Raw genomic sequence first — 26,483 nt, forward strand, 5'->3', positions numbered from 1 at the left:
AGGTGAAAGTTGAACGCGGTGCCACTTCACCACCCAGGTGATAACTCAAATGTCATTACATCCCATTTCCTCGCCTCATCAATTGGATCAAGCTGTAAGTGGATACAGTGAGTGGCGGTACGTTACTGGAGAGAGAGAGAGAGCAGCTTTTTACTGCTGCCTGGAGATGATGCACAGACAACTTTAACCCACTCAACCCGGGAACGCATCTGTGTCATTTTAAGATGTCTTTGGCTATTCAAAAAAAATAGCAGATAGCTTGTAGATCTGCTATTTTTGGAAAATAATTTGTGAAAATGTGTGCAAATCTTTGAAAAAATATATATATATTTAACTCAAGTCTTTGCTTCTGGGGGTCCCTGTAACAAAATATTTTTAGATGGGGGGGCCGCAGACAAATACATATCATTTTGGGTGGTCCTTGACATGAAAAACTTTGAGAACCACTGATATTATAGCAAAAGAAATTAGAATTTAGAAGACATTTGTAGAATCCCCAGAAGCAAAGATTTGAGTTAAACATTTTCACCTTAAAAAAATATACATATTCAGAAAAAATAGCAGATCTACAAGCTCATAGCGCGGCACTCGTAGCCGCGCTACACGCTTGTATATCTGCTATTTTTTTGAATGAGCCCAAAGTATAAAATAATAGTTAATAACTTATAGCTTAAAATCTTAAATGACACAGATGCGTTCCCGGATTTAAAAGGTTAAACCGGTGGTTCCTGTGGGTTATATGATAGCAGTGGGACGGAGTGGACCGGCTCGGGTTGCACTGATAAGCAGTTCATTATGGGGAAACCGCTACCATTCCCAATAGAATTAGCAGCCACCGCTAAAAACCCATAAAGATTCCGGGTATCGGGAAAGCTATCTATGGTAGCCAGCCTCTCTCTCTCTCTCTCTCTCTCTCTCTCTCTCTCTCTCTCTCTCTCTCTCTCTCTCTCTCTCTCTCTCTCTCTCTCTCTCTCTCTCTCTCTCTCTCTCTCTCTCTCTCTCTCTCTCTCTCTCTCTCTCTCTCTCTCTCTCTCTCTCTCTCTCTCTCTCTCTGCTCAAGGAGTAAGGCCCTTTCTTGAATGTGAATCGTTCTCCATTTAGACCTGAGACCGAGGTCTAAAAATGCCTTCTAAATCCTAAACAGCAGATGTACAAGCTCGCAGTGAGCTTGTAGTTATTGTAGTTTCTCTATTTTTGAGAACCACTGTTCTAAATCCTAAGAGTTTTTTGAAAAATTTATGTTACTATACAATACGTATATAGCTAAAATGACAGATGCTTTCACGGTTTTAATGGGTTAAATCACTGTATCCCAAACAGTGGGTTGGGACCCATGTTTGGGTCCTGGACTCATTTGTATGGGTCGCAAGTAAATATCCCCCTATTTTGTTTCCTACATAAAATAATTATGTATATATTTCAAAAGATTTTCATCAATTAAAAACTTTTTTTTTTCAAAAGTAGGTCTATTTTATATTTAAAAAAAAAAAAATGTCCATTGTGGAGTTTCACTGGGAAACCGCCCGACAGGTAGGCACCTCACCAGGGAGAAACAGTGGGAGAGAGACAGAGAGAGACCTGGCAGACAGCACCACAGCCTAGGCCACGTCATCGAGGGGCGGTACCTACCTCTCCTCATCATGAATCAGCCCCAACTCAGTGCACCTGTGATGACCGGCTAGGTGTGGCGCCCAAGCTACAAACACAGACGCTCTCTCTCACTCTCCACTGGCTCTCCTGGTGAATGGACAGGTGCTCGGGCGGTAAGTGAGAAACTCAAAAGAATGTCTCTTTTATTTTATAGGCAACCTGCGGAACGTACTAAATGCATGGATTGTGAATGTGAAAGGAAACCCCGACCCCGGGAAGAACCTGTGTTAATGTTTGCGTTATTTTATGATTTGAGTTTGAAAAAGAAAAACATAAACAATGCTCTCTGAGCCAAACCTGCAATAAATGCCCTTTATTGGGTTTGTACCCTGCCTCTCTGTGTCTTGGCCTTGATCAGTGTCCCACATATGGTGGAGAATACGGGTACACTGATCTACGTCAACCCACAGCATGGAGCACGCGTCCGCTTTAACGGCGCTACTGAAAAGCCAAACTGACTTGCAGACAGCGGTACAAAAATTAATTGACAGGATCTCCCGAGATGTTTCTGTTACTCGCGCACCACGGGAGGTGCTCACTAAATTGTCACCTGACGATGATATAGAAGCATACTTGGAGGTGTTTGAGCGCACCGCAGCCAGAGAGAGATGGCCGACGGCAGAGTGGGCCTCGCTCTTGGCACCTTTCCTCACAGGTGAAGCGCAGCGGGTCTGCCGGGACCTGACCTTGGCAGACGCTAGAGACTATCGTAAGCTGAAGGAAGCTATATTGGCCAGCCAGGGCTACAGCCTGCCCGCCAGAGCGCAGCGTTTCCACCACTGGGCCTACCAGGCGGCCCAGCCACCTCGGCCCCAAGTAGCGAGCCTGTTACGCATTACGCACAGCTGGCTGACGAGCGGAGGAGAGCCCCCCATAATAGACCGAATCGTCATAGATAGATGCATACGTTCCTTGCCGCCTGACGCCCGCAGATACGCCTCGCAGGTGAGCCCGAGCTCCCTGGAGGCACTAGTAGCTCTATTGGAAAATCACCAAGTCAGCGTGGAGATGATGAAGTCCACCCGGGCCGACGCACCAAAAGCGCCGACCGACGAGAAGCCCAGCCGCGACCGGCGGAGGACCCAGCAGCCGAACCCGTCCTCCACCCGCACCGACGCGGCCGTCGCAGAGGGCCCCGGCCGGGGCGCACAGCAGCGGCGCTGCTATGTGTGTGGTCAGGCCGACCACATTTCCTGGTCCTGCCCCGACCGGGACCGCGACGCCTCGATGGGGACCGCTGCCAGCTCCGACGCAGCCCGACCGTGCCTGCACACCGGGACGGGACCTCGCCGCCACGCTCGCCTGCCGGTGAAGATCGACGGTGCCGACGCCCATGCGCTCCTCGACTCGGGGAGCGCTGTCACGCTGGTCCGCGCCGACCTGGCGGGCCGGCTCTCCACCACCACGGTGCCGGTGTCCTGCGTACACGCCGATGTCCGCCACTATCCGGTGACGCAGCTCCGGGTCCAGACGCCACGGGGTGACGCCGTGGTACCAGCCGGAGTGGTACCAAACCTGCCCGTGCCGCTGCTGATCGGAGTGGACTGCGTCCTCTTCGACCGATACTGGAAACCTGGCCTACAGAAGAAACCACCACATCGCCGGCGCCACCGTGCTGCGCGCAGCGGACCCCCAGCTCCACTACACGCCTGCCCGGCGTTTCGCCCCACCTCTCCCGGCTCCGAGAGTGGCACCTCTCCCGAAGAGGCCCCACACACCGCAGCGGCGGAGGAAGAGGAGGCGAGTGCAGCAGAAGAGGAGGTCCAGTCTCCGCCAGGCCGCGACGCCTCGACTGCGGCGAGTGACCCTGACCCGTTTGCCGAATTCCCCAGGCCCGAGATGCCCGAAGCCCCGAGGGGGGGGGAATTCGCCACCGCCCAATGGGTCGATCCCACGTTGGACATGGCGCGCCAGAACGTGGCCGCCATCGACGGGAAGAAATGTGACGGGGTGAGTACGCTGAATCCCCCGTACTTTCTTGTAAAAAATGGACTGTTGTATAGAGGGGTGATAGACAAGGGGGGGGAAACGATAGAACAACTGCTTGTACCTAAAACATATGTGTCACGAGTCCTGTACCTAGCACACACGCACCAGTTGGGTGCCCACCTGGGAGTAAAAAAGACATACGAGCGCATTTTGGCCCGCTTCTACTGGCCCGGTGTTAAACGGGCCGTAGAGGACTTTTGCAAGGGCTGCCCGGAGTGTCAGAAAACCGCCCCCCGACCCACGTTTCACAACCCACTGGTCCCGCTGCCCATCATCAACACACCACGAGCCGAGTTCTCACGGCTCGCCATGGACATCGTGGGACCACTACCGAAGTCTGGCCGGGGCCACCGCTACATTCTGGTAATACTTGATTATGCTACTCGCTATCCAGAGGCTATTCCCCTACGGACCGCCTCGGCCAAAGCAGTGGCCCACGAACTGATGATGATGTTTAGCCGGGTGGGAATAGCCGAAGAGGTCCTCACTGATCAAGGCACATGTTTCATGTCTAGAGTAATGACACTACTGTACAAATGGCTAAAAGTAAAACGTATACGCACCTCTGTCTATCACCCACAAACTGATGGTCTCGTTGAGAGATTCAACCAGACACTTACATTTTTTTTGAAAAAACTAACTGATGTCGACGGGAAAGACTGGGACCAGTTGATCCCATTTGTCCTATTTGCCATCAGGGAGGTGCCGCAGGCGTCCACGGGGTTCTCGCCTTTCGAACTCGTGTATGGCCGGAGACCCCGTGGATTGCTTGACATCGCCAAGGAGACCTGGGAGAGTCAACCCTCCCCCCACCGCAGCGTCGTGGACCACATCGAGCGCCTCCAGGCCCGGGCCAAGGCGATCTGGCCGTTGGTGCGTGAGCATATGGAGCAGGCACAGCGGGACCAGGCGCGCACGTATAACCGCGGCGCCACGCTCCGCGAGTTCCAGGTGGGGGAGAAAGTGTTGGTCCTCGTCCCGAGCAGCGAATGCAAATTCCTGGCGAAATGGCAAGGACCCTATGAAGTGGTAGAGAAGATGGGGCCCGTCGACTACAAGGTGTGCCAGCCCGGCCGGAGGAAGGGTCACCAAATCTATCACGTAAACATCCTGAAGAAGTGGAACGACGCCCCGCCGCTGGCCCTGCCCGCCCTGCTCGCCACAGCCGCCCCGCCGAGCCTGCCCCCGGCTCCCCTCGGAGAGGACCTCTCCCCCGCACAGTCCCAGGACCTCAAGGAGCTGCTGGGACGGAGCCGTGACGTCTTCTCCGACTTACCTGGGCGGACGAACGCCATACGTCACGACATACGCACCACGGCGGGGAAAGTGGTGCGCCTACGGCCGTACCGTATCCCAGAAGCCAGACGGGTGGCGATTAAAGAGGAAGTGACCAAGATGTTGGAGCTCGGCATCATCGAGTCGTCGTACAGCCCCTGGTCCATCGTGATAGTACCCAAGCCGGACGGCTCCCTACCTAACCTAAGGTACTGGACGCCCTCAGACGCGCCGGGCTGACCGCCAACGCCAAGAAGTGCCGCCTCGGCCTGACGGAGACCGACTACCTCGGCTACACAATTGGCAGGGGCTGCGTAAAACCACAGACGCGCAAGGTGGAGCGCGTCCGGGACTGGCCCCGTCCCGTCACGAAAAAACAAGTAAAGTCATTCCTCGGCTTAATTTCGTATTATCAAAAATTTATTAAAAACGACTCTACTGTTGCAGCCCCACTGTATGAGTTAACACGACAGAAACTGCCACACCACGTCTCCTGGACGGCCGAAACGGAGGTGGCGTTTCAGCGGCTGAAGAGCGCACTCTGTGAGGAGCCGGTGCTGAAGGCCCCCGACTTCGGCCAGCCGTTCCTCCTCCACACGGACGCGTCCGGCACCGGGCTTGGCGCCGTCCTCGCCCAGGTCATTAATGGCGAGGAGCACCCGGTGACGTATGTGAGCAGAAAACTATTAGATCACGAGAAAAACTATGCAACAGTTGAAAAAGAGTGTCTGGCGGTGAAGTGGGCCATACACCACCTCCGCTATTATCTGTGGGGCCGCACTTTCACTTTCATTACAGATCATGCACCTCTAAAATGGATGGCGACCAATAAGGACCGGAATGCCAGGGTGACGCGCTGGTTCCTAGAGCTGCAGGACTATAACTTCAAAGTGGAGCACCGGCCCGGGAAGGACATCCCGCACGCAGACGCGCTATCCAGGATGTATGAAGAGGAGGAGAATGAAGCCCCCGGCCCAGGCGGTGGGCTTAGGGGGGGGATATGTGGAGTTTCACTGGGAAACCGCCCGACAGGTAGGCACCTCACCAGGGAGAAACAGTGGGAGAGAGACAGAGAGAGACCTGGCAGACAGCACCACAGCCTAGGCCACGTCATCGAGGGGCGGTACCTACCTCTCCTCATCATGAATCAGCCCCAACTCAGTGCACCTGTGATGACCGGCTAGGTGTGGCGCCCCAAGCTACAAACACAGACGCTCTCTCTCACTCTCCACTGGCTCTCCTGGTGAATGGACAGGTGCTCGGGCGGTAAGTGAGAAACTCCACTATTTTCCCTTTACCTATGTGACATTGCTAAAGTGAAATTGGAAACTAAAAGAATGTCTCTTTTATTTTATAGGCAACCTGCGGAACGTACTAAATGCATGGATTGTGAATGTGAAAGGAAACCCCGACCCCGGGAAGAACCTGTGTTAATGTTTGCGTTATTTTATGATTTGAGTTTGAAAAAGAAAAACATAAACAATGCTCTCTGAGCCAAACCTGCAATAAATGCCCTTTATTGGGTTTGTACCCTGCCTCTCTGTGTCTTGGCCTTGATCAGTGTCCCACACCATAAATAAATAAATAAATCAAAAACGCTTAAGAAGTTGTGAAAACAGCAGCTCCACAAGCTCGCAACGCAACGCAACGCAGCGCGAAGCGAAGCGTTGTGAGCTTGTAGATCTGCTATTTTCATTCGTTTTGGGTCCCACGGTGAACGTCTAATTTCTCTTTTGGGCCTCGGAGTTTGGGAACCAACCGCTGGGTTAACATAAATAACTCAAGACACCTTACTTTGCTGCTTGACATGTTGGAGAGATTTTTATATGTTTGTGTAACCGACCGTAAGGCCATTATTTTTCACAGTGTGCCCCATCCTCACCTCAATTCTAATGCCTGTCTCCCAGTCAGCTATTCTGGCATCAATCCTCGACTCCACAACTGCCGGTAGTTTTGCTGAGATCCTTCAGACCTCTGCATCACTTCCCTTTAACCCATTAAGACCGGGAACGCATCTGTGACATGAAAAAGTTGAGAACCACTGATATAGAAATATACGTTTTTTTCCCCCCAAAAAACTGTTAGGATTTAAAGACTTTCAAAATATATATATTCAAAGATTTGCACAATTTTTCATATTCTTTAAAAAAACAAAATTGCAGATCTACAAGCTCATAGAAATCTAAAAATGACACAAGATGTGTTCCCGGTCTTAATGGGTTAAACTAAATCCTCTCCAGAACACCAGATGACCTGCAGTTTCAATAATACCTCCACAGCTATACCCATGTTTGTGGGCAAATAGAGTCCTGGAGTCCTGGCCATGACAGTGGGATAAAAACTCCTGGAACATTGTTTTAAAGTTGGACGGCTCATGTCTTCTGAACAATCGAGGAGGAAATATGACTTGTCAAACAGGCTTTTTTTTCTCATTGTTTTGCAACTGAGGGATTATCTCAGAAGGACTCTGGGTCCGGACACGCTGTGTTTACTGATGTGGAGAATGTGTTACGTACAGTTGTGAACAAAAGTTTACACGCATTTGTAAAGTTACATGTACTGTATCTATGAAATGTAAATGTTTTTTTCCTTATTGAATTAATAAAAAAAATATATATATATATTTTTCATAAATCGGAAAAAAAAGAATGGGCTTTAGATTTGTGGCACCACAAAATGGCCGCCACTGCTATGCAGTACATGAACACATTTTTCCCCTTCCACTAAAAGGTCTTATACATTGAAGTTCCTAGATTTCGGCCATTTGAAAATAGCCGATCTACAAGCTCACAATACGCATTGTGAGCTTTTAGATCTGGTATTTTCAAAAGATTTTTATACATTTGAAAACTTGAAATGGGACATTCTGCATAATGTGCATAATAATACCTCTACTTTTGGTACTTTAAGCACATTTTTATGCCAACACGTTTGTACTTTTTACTCAATCAAGTTCATTTTGAATTTCCGGACTTTTCACTTGTAACAGAGTATTTCTACATTGCAATATTGATACTTTTACTTAAGTAATAAATGTGAGTATTTTTTTTTCCCACCACTGCAATCCCCCAAAAATTCCAGATGACAGGATGAGCCATGGCCGGTAAGCAGTAAGCCACTCCACCTGCCATAGGGCTGCCTGGAGAGTTTTATTGAGTAGACAGTGGTTTGATCTAATCGATGTACCCTTGTCTTTCCAAGATGGATGTGGCCTGTGCCCAAACAGAGGGCGTTCACGTTCTTTGGCAGGAGCAACGAGTTCAATATCGTCGTGGTCTCTGTCCGGGTGGAAACCTCATATTATGTCCAAAACTGTTAAAGGAGCATTTCACCCCTGGAAGAACTTACAGTCACTCAATGTTAATAATATTTGTAGTATATAACAGTAGCAAAATTTGAAATTTGCACCCTATGGCCAGAAAAATATAGAAGTCTGTGTGTTCGACTGGGGTTTGACTGGACTGCTGCATTACTACAATGACCATAATGCTTTGGGGCACTGCCCTTCCTTGTGGGGAGGGGAGGCTGCGTGGTCTACATTGTAGTCAGAAAATAAGGTGAGATAAAGAGACTATGAGTCAAATGACTCATAGTCTCTGAGGATATTGATGAAACAGATAAAACACAAAAAACACACCAGGATCATGTTTATGGGTCCTAGACCTAGATAAAAATAGGGGTTTGATGCAAAATCGGCGAAATGTCCCTTTAACTTTTCAGGATTCAAATAAAAAAAAACGGCAAAAGTATAGCAGATAGCGTTTTGCGAGCTGGCGGATCTGCTGTTTTTTATGCTTTTGTGTGACGCTGAAGTGTGATAAAGCACGGCCGTTAACCAAATTAAGACCTGAGGCAGATTCTATAAAATGTTGTCTAAAATCCTAACAGTTTTTTTAAAAATCAAACCAAAGCTGCGGACACTAGTATGTTAGGCACGTTTTAAAACGTTACCGTCACTGTTTTCGTGACTGTCATTTGGGAATGTTATTGCTTCTGTACTTGTTTAGATTAGAGCAGGGTTCCCCAACTAGTTTTCCCCAAGGGCCAAATTATGTCTATAGGGTACCAAGCCGAGGGCCACACAACCTGCGAACAGATTGGGGCTTGGGGGAGGGGCGGTGTTCCCGCTACTCCAGTGACAGTGCAGATACTAGTGTTGTTGCTGCTCTTACCACCATTATTATTACATTTATTATTGGTTGTGGTACTCAAAATGTAGCCCTGGGATTCGTTTGTTGTCGTTGACTCAGTTACACCCAAAAAAACTGAACTTCTGAATAATTAGGCTCAGAAAAGTGCCGTGATTGGCCCGTGGACTTTGATGTCAAAGTCCATTAATCCCGCCCCCCTCCCGCGGAGTAGAGGCGATGATTGACAGGCAAAATCCCTCGACAGCGACAACCGCAGGCAAATAGGTTTTATTTTCGTTGCAGCTGAAAAGGCTTCAGAACACTGAGAGAAAAAACCTGCCATGCATGGCTCACTGGAGGGGATTTTTTCAGTTAAAACCTTTTAACACATTGTGTGCCAGAGGTTTATTAAAATATTGTACGTTCAGTGCCTGCTATTCTTCCATCCACTTGCGTTGATATGTTTCGTGCTGTAGAAGCCCCGACGCGGAAGTGCATGTAAACAAAGCGTGCGTGCGAGACGGCGGAGGGTCCCGACTAACGCCTGGAACAATAATATTTCGAACGCGATCCTCCATTGCAGAGTGATCGCTGATCGAAAACGGCTCACTTCCACCACGTTAAAAAGAAATGGAGATATTAAGCTTTTAGTCAAGGAGTTAACATTGGAGAGGCCGACCGGAAGGATTTTTGACATGGATCCACATCCGGCCTCTCCTTCTCAGAGACTCCTTGGATGATCCCAAAGTTTCGTTAGAGCGCCCCACGTGGGCCCCACGTATAAAAAAAAATGGGGTCAAAAACGGTCCGGACCGTTTATGGCACCCCCCGCATGGATTCTCAAAAACGGTCCGGACCGTTTTTGGCACACAATGTGTTAATACACGTTTGAAGGACCATGATAAAGACTTAATGTTTCGTAAAACCAGCATGTCATGAAACCTTTAAATCCTGTGTTGAGGGTCACACAAGGAAATAATGCACTCTTGAAAGTTGAAACTAAATAAGTTGAGAACCAACCATTTATTTGGTTGTTACAGTGTGCTTGAAAAGTATGCATCTTCAGCAGCTAGTGATGGCCAACCGTTAACCGGTAATCGTTAAGAAATTGGTAACCAGTTAATACTAACGGTTAATGGTTAACCGTAAAAATTATGGAGCAATGATGCACTTCCAACACCCAAGTCCACTGTGTGGACACACTTGTGTATTTTCAGGTGACCTAACTGACTGAAACTCTTGTCACACTGTTTACAGTAGAAAGGTTTTTCTCCAGTGTGAATACGCTGGTGTCTCTTCAGGTCCAAACTGAAACTCTTGTCACACTGTTTACAGTAGAAAGGTTTTTCTCCAGTGTGAATACGTTGGTGTCTCTTCAGGTTACCTAACAAACTGAAACTCTTGTCACACTGTTTACAGTAGAAAGGTTTTTCTCCAGTGTGAATACGCTGGTGTCTCTTCAGGTTACCTAACTGACTGAAACTCTTGTCACACTGTTTACAGTAGAAAGGTTTTTCTCCAGTGTGAATACGCTGGTGTCTCTTCAGGTCATCTAACAAACTGAAACTCTTGTCACACTGTTTACAGTAGAAAGGTTTTTCTCCAGTGTGAATACGCTGGTGTCTCTTCAGGTCACCTAACAAACTGAAACTCTTGTCACACTGTTTACAGTAGAAAGGTTTTTCTCCAGTGTGAATACGCTGGTGTCTCTTCAGGTCACCTAACAAACGGAAACTCTTGTCACACTGTTTACAGTAGAAAGGTTTTTCTCCAGTGTGAATACACTGGTGTCTCTTCAGGTCACCTAACAAACTGAAACTCTTGTCACACTGTTTACAATAGAAAGGTTTTTCTCCCGTGTGGACACTCTGGTGTGTCTTCAAGTGGATATGCTGGTGTGTCCTCAGGTTACTTAACTGACTGAAACTCTTGTCACATTGTTTACAGATGTGAGTTTTATTTCCTGTGTCAGTCAGACGATGTCTCTTTACTTCCAATTGCGTTAAAGTCTTGGTAGATTGTTGACTACTGTAAGGTCTTTCTTCTTCTGAGTTTCCTTGCTGCTGGCTCGTTGTCGGGAACAGTGGGTTCATCGTCAAAGCTGCTGCTGCTATGCATGGGCTGTAATGGTCCAAGAATGTAATTAATGATGTGTGACCTTACGATCCAGGATTGATTACAGGGCAATTACCAGCTCAATGTCAAGTGTATGGATCTACGCTAATAGTTCCTCTTGTAGGTATCTCTCTCGATGTCTCTCTCCAAGTGCGTCCTTCACACTGTGCAGTCTGGTTTTAAGCTGAGCTGATTCAAAGCTCATGTTGTCACTATGATGTCAGCCATGCCCAAATATGGAGTTCCATGTCATTTACTGAGATAAAGTTTCAGCCCAGTCAAACCTCAATTGTCTTCCAGTATGAAATTAACGAGCGTCAACGAGCATCAGCTGGACACACACACACACACACGCGCGCGGGCGCGGGCTGCCTATTGGATTAGAGCTTCATGCATGTCCTTTTTGTAATCGATATTTTTTTACTAGGTAGATATTTGTATAGAAAGGTCTAACCAGGGACTGGGGTCGCAAATTAGCCTCGGCTATAAACCCCATATACAATGCAACGGTTTCATGTTCTACAATCTGGGAACCCATCGCCAAATGAAAAGGAAAAACAGCGCCCTCTGCTGTTTTTTACTATCTCACTTGGCTCTGGGAGGAAGTCGACGTAGCACACGTACGCAAGGAAACCGGGGTTTTGGTCTGCCTTCAGCCTTTCACTTCCGGTGGTGCGACTATGTTTTCATTCCCACAAACAATATTTCTACACGGGAACACTAACACCACTTCTCCCAGAGAACATGGATCGTTTTGGTTATAAGCCCACTTGTTTATATGATGAAAGAGCAAGTTAAAATGTGAATATCTTTCCGTGGTTTTGTCTGCTCTGAGGACGCTATTGTTAAATGAGTTTCGGTTTGTTTCTAGAGGGGAAGGATCGGCAGACACGTAAATCCCGGCCACTACATTTGATTGGGTAAAGCGCGGCCTGCTTCCTGATCTGAAGGCACGCCCACTTGTAGGCCAGCGCGTACGCGATATGACGAACCCCCCCGACAGATTCAAACGCAGATTATACAACAGGTAGTTCCGACCAAGCAATCTGATTGGCTGAAATAGCTTTCTAGCCGTGCTTCAAACCAGCATCATAGCACGGGCCTAATCACATTAATAAATCACTCCGCACTGCAGTCCGCACCTGATTAGACCATATATTGTACAGCTGTGCTGTGAAGTCACGCTGTCCCACGGTAGGAAAACAAACAGACAGACAGTACCCACCGCCGCCACCGGAGAACAAACAGCTACACAAAATGGACTATTTTGTTAATTTTGACTTATTTGGTGGACTCTAAATCGCCTAAAATCCTATAATAAAAGGAATAACTGGAAAAAAGTGTGCTTTATTTCAATGGTAACATCCATACTGTATAAATATCCTCCTGTGTTAAAGTAAAATTACTCCCATTTCATTAACAGTCCAGTGTATGTTATACTTTATCGTACGAAGGTATCGCACGGCAAAAATAGCCGATCTACAAGTTCACAACGCATCGCCATCTTGACGCGTTGTGAGCTTGTAGATCAGTTATTTTGGCCACGTAACACGATCGTATGACGGAGCATATAGCCTACTGGAATCAGCTGTGTTGATGAGACGATGACTCAGAGTGATGCGCTGTTACAGGGACTATTTTGTCTCAGTCAAATAAACTCTTCTCTTTACAGGGAAACGGATAAGCGAATTTTTTTTATTATGAATTGCCCCACAATATGAATACATTTGGATGTGTTTTGTTGGTAACTGTTGTATAATCGCAATATTACACTCGAGGGTGTGCTTTACCTTACATTATTAGCACTTCTGTGATCGCGGCGGAACTCGGCTTCGCCTCGTTTCTGACCGCATCACAGGCGTGCTAATAATGACGGTAAAGCACACCCTCTCGTGTAATATTGCTTAAGCAGAATCTGTTCTTGAGAGATTACATGTTCTATGACTTGATACATTGTTTTTTGTATTGTCCCTGTCAAATAAACATATAAATACATTTTAAAAACATATATAAAAAAATATATATATAGAAAATATCTCAACATATTTTGTTCCAGACCCCCAAAAGCAAAGATTTGAGTTACAAATGTTCGCATTAAAAATATATATATATATTCAAAGATTTGCACACATTTTTCACGATTTCACAAAAATAGCAGATCTACAAGCTCATATGAGCTATTTTTGAAGAGCCAAACAAATCTAAAATGACACAGAAAAACACAAAAAAGTTAGAACATGGAGATAAGAGGTTTTTGTCCCGACATCAAAGGATATGTTGTTTCCAATTAAGCTACTACTGGAAATCTCTTGTCATTGCTCGGCCACCTAGTCTCGTGGGGACAGTGACAGCGACTAAGATGCCCCCCAAGCACTCAAAGCAAGGGTGACTGACCTACCATGGGTTCAAACAGGGCCGGCCATACGGCCTTTCAGTTGGCCTATTAGGCAAGATCGATATAGATGGTACTCTCCCCATGCATGGGTGCACCTCCACTCTAGAGCACCTGATTCGGATGCTATCAATGCATTGAATAGGACATTATCACCTTTTATTAAGACCATTGAATGGGCGAAATAGGCGACACACTGACCTACCCGCGATTTATCAGACCATTCATTGGGTGTTATCAAGACATACTGACCTACCAACGGAGATGACTTAAATAGTTCAGTTTCGGTTTTGGTTTTGGTTTCGGACCATGACGGAGGCGCGCAGTCTCAGGCGAACTGTCACCCCGTGAAGGACCACCGAGGGAGCTAAGGCGACCGAGTTGCCGTCCTGAACGGTGTGACGTTCGCCTGAGCCTACTCAGCGCCGTTGGAGTTATGTACCGATAGGCACAGAATCGTAAATAATGTTGTGGGGACTGCTCCGCCTCCAAGTAGGTCAGTAGCTCCTGATTACGCCCCATGAATGGTCTGACAAATCGCGGGTAGGTCAGTATATCGCCTACTCGTCGCCTACTCGCCCATTCAATGGTCTGATAAAACGTGATAATCTCCCATTCAATGCATTGATAGCATTCGAAGCCGGTGCTCTAGAGGCCCTTTTGGCGCATGTGCATGCCAATCTCCCACTAACCCAGGGGTGGGCAAGATTTATTTCCAGGGGGCCACACTGACTTCGATAAAGTGAGTGAAAGGGCCACACAATTGAATTGAAACTTTAAACACATAGTGCTGAATTATGTTGCATGAATTTGGTAGACATGCCAGACTACTTTACAATAAGGTAACTTGCTTTCACAACAATAATTTTCAGTTACAAAATGTTGTAACTGAAAATTGTTCAGTTAAAAAAATTTTTTTTTGTTTTACAGCTGTACTGTATCACCCTGGTGTACTCTGGCCTTACAATAAAAAGATTGCTTGCATAAAACAATCCACCTCAATGCTGTATCAACTTTTACAGTACTTGCTGTATCAACTTTTACAGTATCTTATCTGATATGCACCACTCCATTAGGTCACTGATAAAACACATTGCATTATGTTATAAATATGGACTCAAGGTTGACTGTTTCACTGTTACATTATAAACATAACACATTTGAGTACATACGGATGGAGGAATGCAGGTAGGTAATGGTCAATATTAATTACTAGTAATTTAATTAATTAAAGAGTCGTTAATTACCTTTTTCTCAAAACCATTAACATACGGCAGCCTTTTAGAATGTATAATTTTGGGGGGGGGGGTCATTTTGTTTTTCTTTGAGGACTTGGCGGGCCGGATTAAGATGGTCAAAGCGCCGGGTCCGGCCCCCGGGCTTTCGTGCTTATATCTAACCTTTATATTATACCATCACTTATAATACTTCTACAATACATTATGATATTTGGCAGCTTGTAAGAGCCTAAATGTCTCCACTAGGCCTAATAGCTGTTGTTTTAAGAACTGTCGTGGAATTCTGGATCAATCAGCAATCGATAAGGCACATAGGAGTTGAGACAATATTCTAGGTGGTGGTGGTTATGCTTCATGTACATGATATCATGGTCAGAAGTACATTAACACTCATGCCAGTGGTACGGTAGTTCTGCCTCGAGCACAGGGCAGAGATCATAGTTATACTGTAGCTGCCTGAAGGACAACCTGAACCATAACAAGATAGGCTGTACCAAAACAACAGCTACAGTATTGGGCCTAGTGGAGACATTTAGGCTCTTACAAGCTGTCAAATATCATAATGTATTGTAGAAGTATTATAAGTGATGGTATAATATAAAGGTTAGATCTGCTGCTTTTTTCTACTTTGGAATTTTAATCCTGAAAAGTAACAGTTTGAGGTTTCCACGCAACAGAGAAGATTTTTTTTACTTAGGGCGGGCAGTGGCTCAGGATGTAGAACGACCGGCATTGGGAAAACGGAAGGTTTCAGGTTTGATCCTCCGACACCGGCACCTGCATTTCAAAGTGTCCTTGAGCAAGACACTGAACGTTAAGTTTCCTCTGCCATCAGTGTCTGAACGTGAAATACATTATGAAGCTCTTTGAAGGGTCGTAAACGACTAGAAAGGCACTTTATAAACGTAGTCCGTTTAGCGTTAATGTTAAAAACTCAGACAGCTAGCCACTAACAATCAGAAATGATGTAATAAATAATAAAAAGCACATTTAAATAATTATGTCCACTCAAAAATGTGTCAAATTAGCCTCCGTAAGCCCCTTTTCTAGGCTAAACTCTTAATTCCGCCTTAATTCCTTCCGTGATATAGCATGGCATGTTCTGGCCTGTTCTGCATTTTAAAGAAATTGTTCAAATTAATTTAGTCCGACCTGATTATAGCGTATATAGTCTTTGTGGGAAGAACAGCTTGCAGCAAAAAGCAAGCACAGACTGTTCTTCTTTGAATACATGAGCCAGCTTTTCTTTATTTTTTACTCCCCCATTTGCTAGTTTATTTTAACCCATTAAGACCGGGAACGCATCTGTGTGTCATTTTTAGATTTCTTTGGCTATTCAAAAATAGCAGATCTACAAGCTCGTAGCGCGGCACCGAGTGCCGCGCTACGAGCTTGTAGATCTGCTATTTTTGAAAAAAGTTGAAAATGTGTGCAAATCTTTGAATATATATTTTTACATTTTTAACTCAATTCTTTGCTTTTGGGGGATTCTACAAATGTCTTCTAAATCCTAACAGTTTTTATATGTTACTATAATATCAGTGGTTCTCAAAGTTTTTTCATGTCAAGGACCCCCAAAATGACACATTTGACCGTGGACCCCCCTCTCAAAACATGTTGTTCCAGGGACCCCTCAGAAGCAAAGATTCGAGTTAAAAATGTATATATATTCAAAGATTTGCACACATTTTCAAGATTTTTCCAAAATAGCAGATCTACAAGCTCGTAGCGCGGCGCTCTGTGCCGCGCTACGAGCTTGTAGATCTGCTATTTTTATATAGCTGTTTTGTTTTTGGAAAAATTACCCCTGATTCCATCCGTAGGGTCCAACCTTCCTTTCCTTCGAATTCTGTTCTCATCTCATGAGATATGCATAGCCAGTCATCAGGGTCAATAGGTGCTACCTTAGTCATCTCACCTCCTGCAGACTGTGCTTGGATAACGGTACTGAAGTGTAGTAGATAAGATGGATGTCTCAACTGCAGATAGTGTAACAGTGGGTACACTCTGGGCCAGTGTTGCCATGTCTGCTTATTATAAGCGACTTGGGGCCTGTTTTTTTGGGGGGTAAAGTCGATTGCAAACGTTGGTAGTTACAGGCCTTGTTTTCATAGACCTGGTTGCTTATTTCTCTCACAAAATCTGGCAATGCAGCTTGGAGCAGGTTTAACGGTTGCTGTGCATGCATAATAGTTACATGGTGCTGCTTAGACATGACTTATTGGTGATAAAAGTGCTACTGCATTGTGTAATTATCTGGACTTCCTGCAGACTACTTGGGTGGAAGTAGACGAGATGGATGTTGTGTCTCTCTAACTGCAGATAGTGTTGTAATAGGTACATTTGGGGCAGGTTGTACGGTTGCTGTGCAGCCAGGCAAACATGCATGGATAGTTATACTACTACTGCTACTACTACAAATACAAGAACGCTCGCCCCAAAACACGCCCGCCCCGGGTGAAATCCGTTGACCTCGGAACGGTCGCCACCAGGTATTCCTAAACGTACGTAACCACAGTAAAACGATGTCTAAACCTAAACTTATTCCTAAATGTAACCTCAGTAAAACTATGTCTAAACCTAACCTCATTCCTAAATGTAACCTAAGTAAAACTATGTCTAAACCTAACCTTATTCCTAAACGTAACCTCAGTAAAACTATGTCTAAACCTAACCTTATTCCTAAACGTAACCTCAGTAAAACTATGTCTAAACCTAACCTCATTCCTAAATGTAACATCAGTAAAACTATGTCTAAACCTAACCTTATTCCTAAACGTAACCTCAGTAAAACTATGTCTAAACCTAACCTCATTCCTAAATGTAACCTCAGTAAAACTATGTCTACACCTAACCTTATTCCTAAACGTAACCTCAGCAAAACTATGCCTGAACCTAACCTTATTCCTAAACGTAACCTCAGTAAAACTATGTCTAAACCTAACCTCATTCCTAAACGTAACCTCAGTAAAACTATGTCTACACCTAACCTTATTCCTAAACGTAACCTCAGTAAAACTATGTCTAAACCTAACCTTATTCCTAAACGTAACCTCAGTAAAACTATGTCTAAACCTAACCTCATTCCTAAACGTAACCTCAGTAAAACTATGTCTACACCTAACCTTATTCCTAAACGTAACCTCAGTAAAACTATGTCTAAACCTAACCTTATTCCTAAACGTAACCTCAGTAAAACTATGCCTGAACCTAACCTTATTCCTAAATGTAACCTAAGTAAAACTATGTCTAAACCTAACCTTATTCCTAAACGTAACCTCAGTAAAACTATGTCTAAACCTAACCTCATTCCTAAATGTAACCTAAGTAAAACTATGTCTAAACCTAACCTTATTCCTAAACGTAACCTCAGTAAAACTATGCCTGAACCTAACCTTATTCCTAAACGTTACCTCAGTAAAACCATGCCTGAACCTAACCTTATTCCTAAACGTAACCTCAGTAAAACTATGCCTGAACCTAACCTTATTCCTAAACGTAACCTCAGTAAAACTATGTCTAAACCTAACCTCATTCCTAAATGTAACCTAAGTAAAACTATGTCTAAACCTAACCTTATTCCTAAACGTAACCTCAGTAAAACTATGCCTGAACCTAACCTTATTCCTAAACGTTACCTCAGTAAAACCATGCCTGAACCTAACCTTATTCCTAAACGTTACCTCAGTAAAACTATGCCTGAACCTAACCTTATTCCTAAACGTAACCTCAGTAAAACTATGTCTAAACCTAACCTTATTCCTAAACGTAACCTCAGTAAAACTATGTCTACACCTAACCTTATTCCTAAACGTAACCTCAGCAAAACTATGCCTGAACCTAACCTTATTCCTAAACGTAACCTCAGTAAAACTATGTCTAAACCTAACCTCATTCCTAAACGTAACCTCAGTAAAACTATGTCTACACCTAACCTTATTCCTAAACGTAACCTCAGTAAAACTATGTCTAAACCTAACCTTATTCCTAAACGTAACCTCAGTAAAACTATGTCTAAACCTAACCTCATTCCTAAACGTAACCTCAGTAAAACTATGTCTACACCTAACCTTATTCCTAAACGTAACCTCAGTAAAACTATGTCTAAACCTAACCTTATTCCTAAACGTAACCTCAGTAAAACTATGCCTGAACCTAACCTTATTCCTAAATGTAACCTAAGTAAAACTATGTCTAAACCTAACCTTATTCCTAAACGTAACCTCAGTAAAACTATGTCTAAACCTAACCTCATTCCTAAATGTAACCTAAGTAAAACTATGTCTAAACCTAACCTTATTCCTAAACGTAACCTCAGTAAAACTATGCCTGAACCTAACCTTATTCCTAAACGTTACCTCAGTAAAACCATGCCTGAACCTAACCTTATTCCTAAACGTAACCTCAGTAAAACTATGCCTGAACCTAACCTTATTCCTAAACGTAACCTCAGTAAAACTATGTCTAAACCTAACCTCATTCCTAAATGTAACCTAAGTAAAACTATGTCTAAACCTAACCTTATTCCTAAACGTAACCTCAGTAAAACTATGCCTGAACCTAACCTTATTCCTAAACGTTACCTCAGTAAAACCATGCCTGAACCTAACCTTATTCCTAAACGTTACCTCAGTAAAACTATGCCTGAACCTAACCTTATTCCTAAACGTAACCTCAGTAAAACTATGCCTGCAGTGAACCTAACCTTATTCCTAAACGTAACCTCAGTAAAACTATGGATGTTACGGTTGGATGTTATGGGAAGGGGTGGGATTAGTGACTGAGTATTATCTTAACACATTGATTGCCTAGATCGAGTTAACTCGTTTTTAAGAATCCATCGCTTGATTGCCTAGATCGATTAGAACTCATTTTTAGGAAAACAATTTTTTTTTAAATTTGACCCAAAGACCAAGGAGATATGATTTGTCGAAGATCTAGACTCCCATCCACTTCCTTGTTAACTTAAAAATTAAAAATGTTGTATCTCAGCTCCTGAGTACTTTTTTTTTTCAATGTAAAAACCCTGGCATGAAAATGCAAAAAATCTGAAATAATTCTGGCAATCAATGTGTTAAACAATGTCCTTAGGTTATGGCTGTGACAATGTTGGAGAAGTAGCTTGACCTGGCAACCTTGACTGCACATTGGTATGCCATGAGAGATTTCAAAAACATCCAGAGAGACTTGGACATCATCAGATTTCCATTCACGCTCAGCTTTTCAACACCCGTCTCTTTTGAGAGTCAAGTCTGGGTCGTTTAACCTATTGGTTCTCAAAGTGGGGCTCCAGGGGGTCCCCAGCGACATTTGTTAATACTTGTTAACCCCTTTATCCATATTTTATCCGTTGGCTATTCGAAAATAGCAGATATACAAGTGCACAGTGCGTCACTTCGTGCTGCGCTGCGAGCTTATACATCTGCTATTTTTGTTTGAAGGAATTTAAGATTTTTTAAAAAACAAATGTTCTCTTCTTGGGATCCCTGGCACAAATAATTTTCAGATGGGGTTCGTTGGCAGAAGTTGGCACAAAAAAAAAAGAGAACCACTGGTTTAACCATGGTGTCGATTTTTTTGGGGGGGGATTCATTTTTTGTGTGGTGCTTTGGGATGTCTGTAGAGGTATCATGTAATATTCTTTTCACAAAAGTACACATACAACCCCCCCCACATCCCTCCGCCCTCCCCAAATACAAACCCACATACATAAAGGACAGCACAGATAAAACATAATCAAAAATAAAGGCTCGAACAAGACCAGAAAAGGAACAACAAGAAGAGACAAATCTACTGTATAGATATAGACATTAAGTAGCTTCAATAAATAATAGATCTAGACTGAGATAGCTGTAGATAACCTATAACATCTCTGATACAGGTAGGGACGTTTCCATATAGTCCAAATAAGTTTGCCAAATCTTCAAAAATGTGTCAAACCTATTTCTCAAAAGATAAGTAATCTTCTCAAGAGGAACACAACTGTTCATTTCTGAGAACCATCTCGCAATGAGGGGGGAGTCAGACTTCCATGTTATTGCAATACATTTCCTAGCAACTCCAAGTGCCACCTCTATAAAGTTAATGTTGTGTTTTCTTAGATTTGCACTGATAGCAGTGACATTGCCTAAGAGGCAAACTTCAGGGTCTAACGGGAAGGGAGCCTCTGCAATTTTAGCCAGTGTATCACAGATATCACACCAGAATGTTTTAACTTTTATACATTGCCATGTACAATACAAAAAGGAGCCTTCTTCTGTACCACACCTAAAACATGAATCTGATATCTCAGGTTTGTATCTATGCAACTTTTGAGGTGTATAATAAAGTTGGTGGAGAAAATTACAATGAGTCAGTCTATATCTATAATTAATAGTAGCAAAGAGGCCATCTCTACACAAATCGGACCACAAAACTTCGTTAAGTCTCATCTTGGGCATTGACTCGGCAATAAAAAGTACATATTGGAAATGAATCTGTATTATCATTTGCTATTACTGTATGCATCGGAAATAAGATGACCAACTTTAGAAAAACAACCCTTTATTCAAATGCTACTGGCAAAACAAACAAGAAAAGGGCAAGAACATAAACTGAACTTCGGAACATTGCAAATAGCCTACAGAACATAATACAAAGTACTACTTTAATTAATAGGACTTGCATACCATACCAATGAACCCGGACGCTGTTGAAAAGATGTAAACATACAGACACTTCTGTATCAACGGGGTGTGTTATGAATTGAAGTGATACAGGTGGTAGTGCAAATACTGATACATTTTGATATAGGAGCATTGTACACAAGCCACAATCAGGATAGTTTAAAACACTAATAGCTGATTCAACAAATACTGTACGATCTGTGTAAAAAAAAAAAGGTACTCCAAGTCAATACCCGGATGCTGAAGAGTTACACATTGTGGGAGGGATCAAAGGGATCAAAAATATTCCTTTTGTATGTAAATAGGAGAAACACATTCACATTATCCCCCATTTACTTTTTTTGTATTTACACTTTCACAAGGTCATAATGAAAAACTAAATATGAACACGGTCAGATTTCAATTTCCTTGAAAAATATTAAGGTAAATAAAAAAAAGAAGAGATGACTAGCAGCGTGTTAGCATTGAGATAAGCATTGTTCCACCCACACCCGTGTCTAATGATATTTGTTTATAACCTCTTTGGAGCACAAGTGGGGCGTCTTACCCACACAATTTGTGTGTGATATTTTATAGCAAAATAAAACCAAATATACCGAGCAGACGTTCTTTTCATGCACTCATACTGTATGTCCTATGCGGTAAACACAATTCATCTGAGTCAATCAACAGACGTTAGAGCAGTAGAGTAGTATTAGTTAAAATGCAACCATACTGTGGGTTCAGGTTACACTATAAAACAGGGGTGGAGGGGGAGATTCCCTTCAGAAACTGATGACATGTTTTTTGCATAACGTGCCAATTTTTGTTATACGTACGTAGACGCACAAAGTGAAATGGAAACTCAGAAGCTCTTCAAAGCAGAAGAAGCGCAAATAGGATAGAAATATCCAATTAGAAACGACACATCACCAAACGTCTTAAAGACAACGAATACATAGGCGTAGCTGATGGACAGAAAAGAAAGCTCTAAAAATAGTCAGTGGATGAGAATTAGCTCTGCATAGCAGGGTATAGGCAATCGATCATCCAGTACAGGAACAGTACTCTCTCTTCAGGAACTCCAGAAACATGGCTGGCTGGGCACAACACTAAACATTGTCAGTTAGTCACTAAGCAAAGAGGAGTTTGCGGGGTATAAAGCACAGCTTGGGGGGGGGCAAGCCTTCTCAACGGGTCAGCGAAAAACACCCATTTAAAAGGGATAGTTCACCCAAAAAATTACTTGTTTTCTATCAATTACACACGCCATGAAGCCATGAAATTCATGGCGAATTTTTTGTTTGCCAATGTCTCCGGTAGTACCGGAGACGCCGCCGGTCACCAAATTATTGGATTAGGAATGCGACAAAAACGGAAAAATCTCCATGAATTCATGGGAGTAATCATTAGGAAAAAAAGTCATTTTGGGGGTGAACTATCCCTTTAAGCTTTGGCCCCACCAGAGCATTCATTTAGTGGGGTTACAGGTGCAAAGACCGGGGACAGCCAATCACTTCATAACCTTGGGGGGGGGACCCTGCTACTGGGGCTACAGCGCCGGCCATAGCAGGAAGTTAATGTTTGGCAGCAGGGAGTAAAACGGCTTGGAAGCCTGGGTTAAGCACTTGGAATTTTAAGATGGATAAATGCCAACTACCCTGGAGACCAGTTGCATAATTAGTCAAACGACTCATCTGAGGCCGAGATAAGGTCTTAAATAAGTCTACATTTGGGAGGCCGGGGACTTGGGGATAGAACAAGGCTGATGCAGCCCAATACGATCATTTGGGCCAGAATAATGCTGGGATTATGCTTGAAATTCGAGTCGAATCGTGCGCCGGAAAAAATGCAGATCTACAAGCTCACGCGCACGCAACTAAAGTATAAAACATCTCTAATAAATGGCCTGCGGCTCTTTTCTAACTTTTTTCTAAAACAGCTGAGCAGAATGCTGCGGTGTAAGGGGTCTAAAGCTGAGAGCACTAAAGCAGAGTGTGCCGAGCAGACAAAGCAGGACGTAGCACAGCGGGAGGTAATAGCAGGACATCATCAGCATAAGATCAGCTTTTTTCTCCTTCAAGTAACCCAGCTTGGGGACGGGAAGTGGGAGGGGAGGGGAGTGTGGGGTGGAGGGAGGGGGGGGGGGCATAACAAGGAAAGTAGAGAGGGACAGGGAATATACACAAAGAAAACGCCGGGTCAGCTTCAGTAAATAGGCCTCGGCTGTTTCATGTTGTAGTGGGCCTCCGACGCCGATACGTATGCCGACTCGGGGAAAAAGTCCTCGTGGAACTCCGCGAGAAACCTGAGAGATAGAGAGAAAAACAAAATAAAACAAATATACCGAACAAGAAAAAGGAGCAGACGGGGAGAGGAGAAACAGACCGTGGGAATTGTGAAACGGTTTGTGACAACGGACATTTTACATACAGCCCCAGCGAAAGAGAAGCGCCACTGTGACTGTTCCGTCAAGTCATGGCGCGTCATGCCTCGAACCTCCATGGCTCACCGCGTGAAACTCCCAACAGCTCCCGACCTCTGACAGGGGCTAAATGTCACCAGGAAGAGCTCCTGCATCCTTCACCTTTACTACTACCCAAGCTACTAGTCACTACAGAGAACAGGAGAAGGAATGCACATGCGACTGGGTGAGAGTGAGAGAGAGAGAGAGTGTGTATGTGTGTGAGGGGGAGTGTGTGTGGGGGGAGAGTGAGAGAGAAAGATTGTGAGAGGGGGGAGTGTGTGTGTGTGTGTGTGTGTGTGTGTGAGAGAGAAAAAAAATCCCCCAGCCCGTTCCATCTAATCAGTAGCGGGGGAAACTAATCCAGATCTTCTTAGTATCCAGCACTCGGTTTAAATCCTCGAAATCTTGCCATATCATCTCAGCTCCACCAGGCCTCCTAATCTCAACGCAAACAAATTATCCTCATCAGAGGAGAAATTAAGAAATTATCTGGTGCCTTGTTGACAAACAAGGCAACCTAATGGGACAGCAAGCGTGTAAAGCACATCTTTATGTCGGGCTGGATTGGCTAGGTGACAAGAGAACGCTTTAACGACACTTTATTCATCGATTTAGCAGGGACTTCACTATCCTGTGAATAATAATATGCAAGATTCAGCCAAAAGTATCACGTTGGCAGATGAGAGACCTCTGCCTACCGGTACGTCTGGGCACTTTTAAAATCCACGGTAGTTGTCCTAAAACAGCAGCGAGAACGCCTGCTAACAAACCTACACCGACTGCAATGAAGTTGTTGTTGTTTTTCTAACTCTCCAATTGCTTCCGCACAGTTTTAGCAACTACTGTAAAGCTGGGTACGTTTTTTGTGAGTCTAAGCCAAAAGGCTAATTGTCATCTGCTGATCTTGGGTGGGTTGATTTTGGAAAGTACACACACACACAAATAACCCAGTTTTGGGGGAAAAAACATAATAGAATGTAACCACTAAAACCTTATATACTTAGTTGACCGGAGTCCACCAGAGCTTTATACTAGGTACGCTCATCTTTTTCTCCTCCACACCAAGCCTCTTAAATAGCTAGAAGATAGCCGATCTACAAGCTCACAAACAAACTGCGACGCTCACCGCTGAGGATAGCAAACGCTATAGGGTTCAATGTGGTTAATTCAGCTTGTCTTCCTGTGGAAAAGCACAAAAGTGTTTGTGACATTTTCCCATTAGGCATTCTGGCTGATGCCACCATTGTGGTGGGTGAAGAATGAGGTATTATCTATACTGCTGTGGGATGAGAAACGGCTCATACTGCTGTGGGCATATGGACTGTACACACCAATATAAAAAGGGCGCACGCACGCACGCACGCACGCTCACACACACTTACTTAACCCATTTAGACCGGGAAAGAATCCGTGTCATTTTTAGATTTCTTTGGCTTTTTTTTTTTTTCTACTTTTTTACATTTGTGCAAATATTTGAATGTATATATATATATATATGTATGTATTTTTTTCAAACAAACATTTTTAACTAAGATCTTTGCTTCTGGGGGGTCCATGGAATAACATGTTTTGAGATGGGGGTCCGCAGCCAAATACATATCATTTGGGGGGCCCTTGACATGAAAAAGTTTGAGAATCACAGATATAGAAAAATACGTTTTTCAAAAAACTGTAGGATTAAGAAAACATTTGGAGAATCCCCAGAAGCAAAGACTTGAGTTACAAATGTTTGCCTTAAAAAAAAAATATATATATATATTCAAAGATTTGCACATATGTTCACGATTTTTTCAAAAATAGCAGATATACAAGCTCATAGCGCGGCACTCCGCGCTATGAGCTTGTATATATGCTATTTTTGAATAGCCAAAGCATAACATAATGGCTTGGTTACACAGATGTGTTCCCGGCCTTAATGGATTAATCTTTCATTCTTGCAGAGAAAGGGAGCGCGAGAGAGCAAGAGAGATCAACTGTGGCCAACTTCCCAGAATGCAGTGCACTTCAGTTTTCGGGGTCTCTTGACTGCAACATCAATCCGTTTTCTGCCTTGCTCTGCGACCTCGTCTGACAAAATGTGCCGCGCGGCTGATCTCGAAGTGTGTGACATGAAACGCAAAAACCACACGGGCAAAGCCGGCTGTACCTGCATTTTGTCAGCCCTCGGCTTCAAAAATGTCCCATTTACTGTGTAAGCGACTGAGGGAAAAAGTCATCTTTAAAAAAAAAAAAGTCATCAATTTTTATCATTGGAGGGGAATACGTTTTATCCGGCAATTCTGCTCAGGCAGGCTGAATTAAATACATGCATTTCCTATTGGGAAAAGTATACTTGATATTTATGTTTGATAATATCACAATTTGACAATTTAATTAAAAGTGTTATGTTAACCACGCCATCCCTTATTTTAAAATGATGTCTAAATTGCACTTAAACATGTCTACAAACCTCACCCCTCATCATATTCCATCAGACACACGTTAATGCCCCTTATAGTCAATTTCAAACCACCGTTTTCCCCAGTTTGCCCACAACGGGGCAGTTCTGCTGCTCCACAGTGCCCCGTAGTGGCCAGATGAGGT

At 44.0% G+C, this 26,483-nt stretch overlaps 1 protein-coding gene across 4 annotated transcripts in view; it reads right to left on the reverse strand.

Moving 5' to 3' along the window:
* Positions 1-21,315: 21,315 nt before the first annotated feature.
* Positions 21,316-26,483, reverse strand: part of LOC308080289 (MSL complex subunit 3-like) — a 28,979-nt gene continuing 23,811 nt past the window's right edge. For all 4 annotated transcript variants that reach the window (XM_080422086.1, XM_080422085.1, XM_080422084.1 and 1 more), the window contains exon 14: positions 21,316-23,741. In XM_080422086.1, coding sequence (XP_080278212.1) covers positions 23,642-23,741 — 100 coding nt within the window. In that variant the 3' untranslated portion in view covers positions 21,316-23,641. The remainder of the gene's footprint in view (positions 23,742-26,483) is intronic.

This window comes from Gymnoscopelus braueri, assembly GCF_963280865.1.
Source record: "Gymnoscopelus braueri genome assembly, chromosome: 24".
NCBI lineage: Eukaryota > Metazoa > Chordata > Actinopteri > Myctophiformes > Myctophidae > Gymnoscopelus > Gymnoscopelus braueri.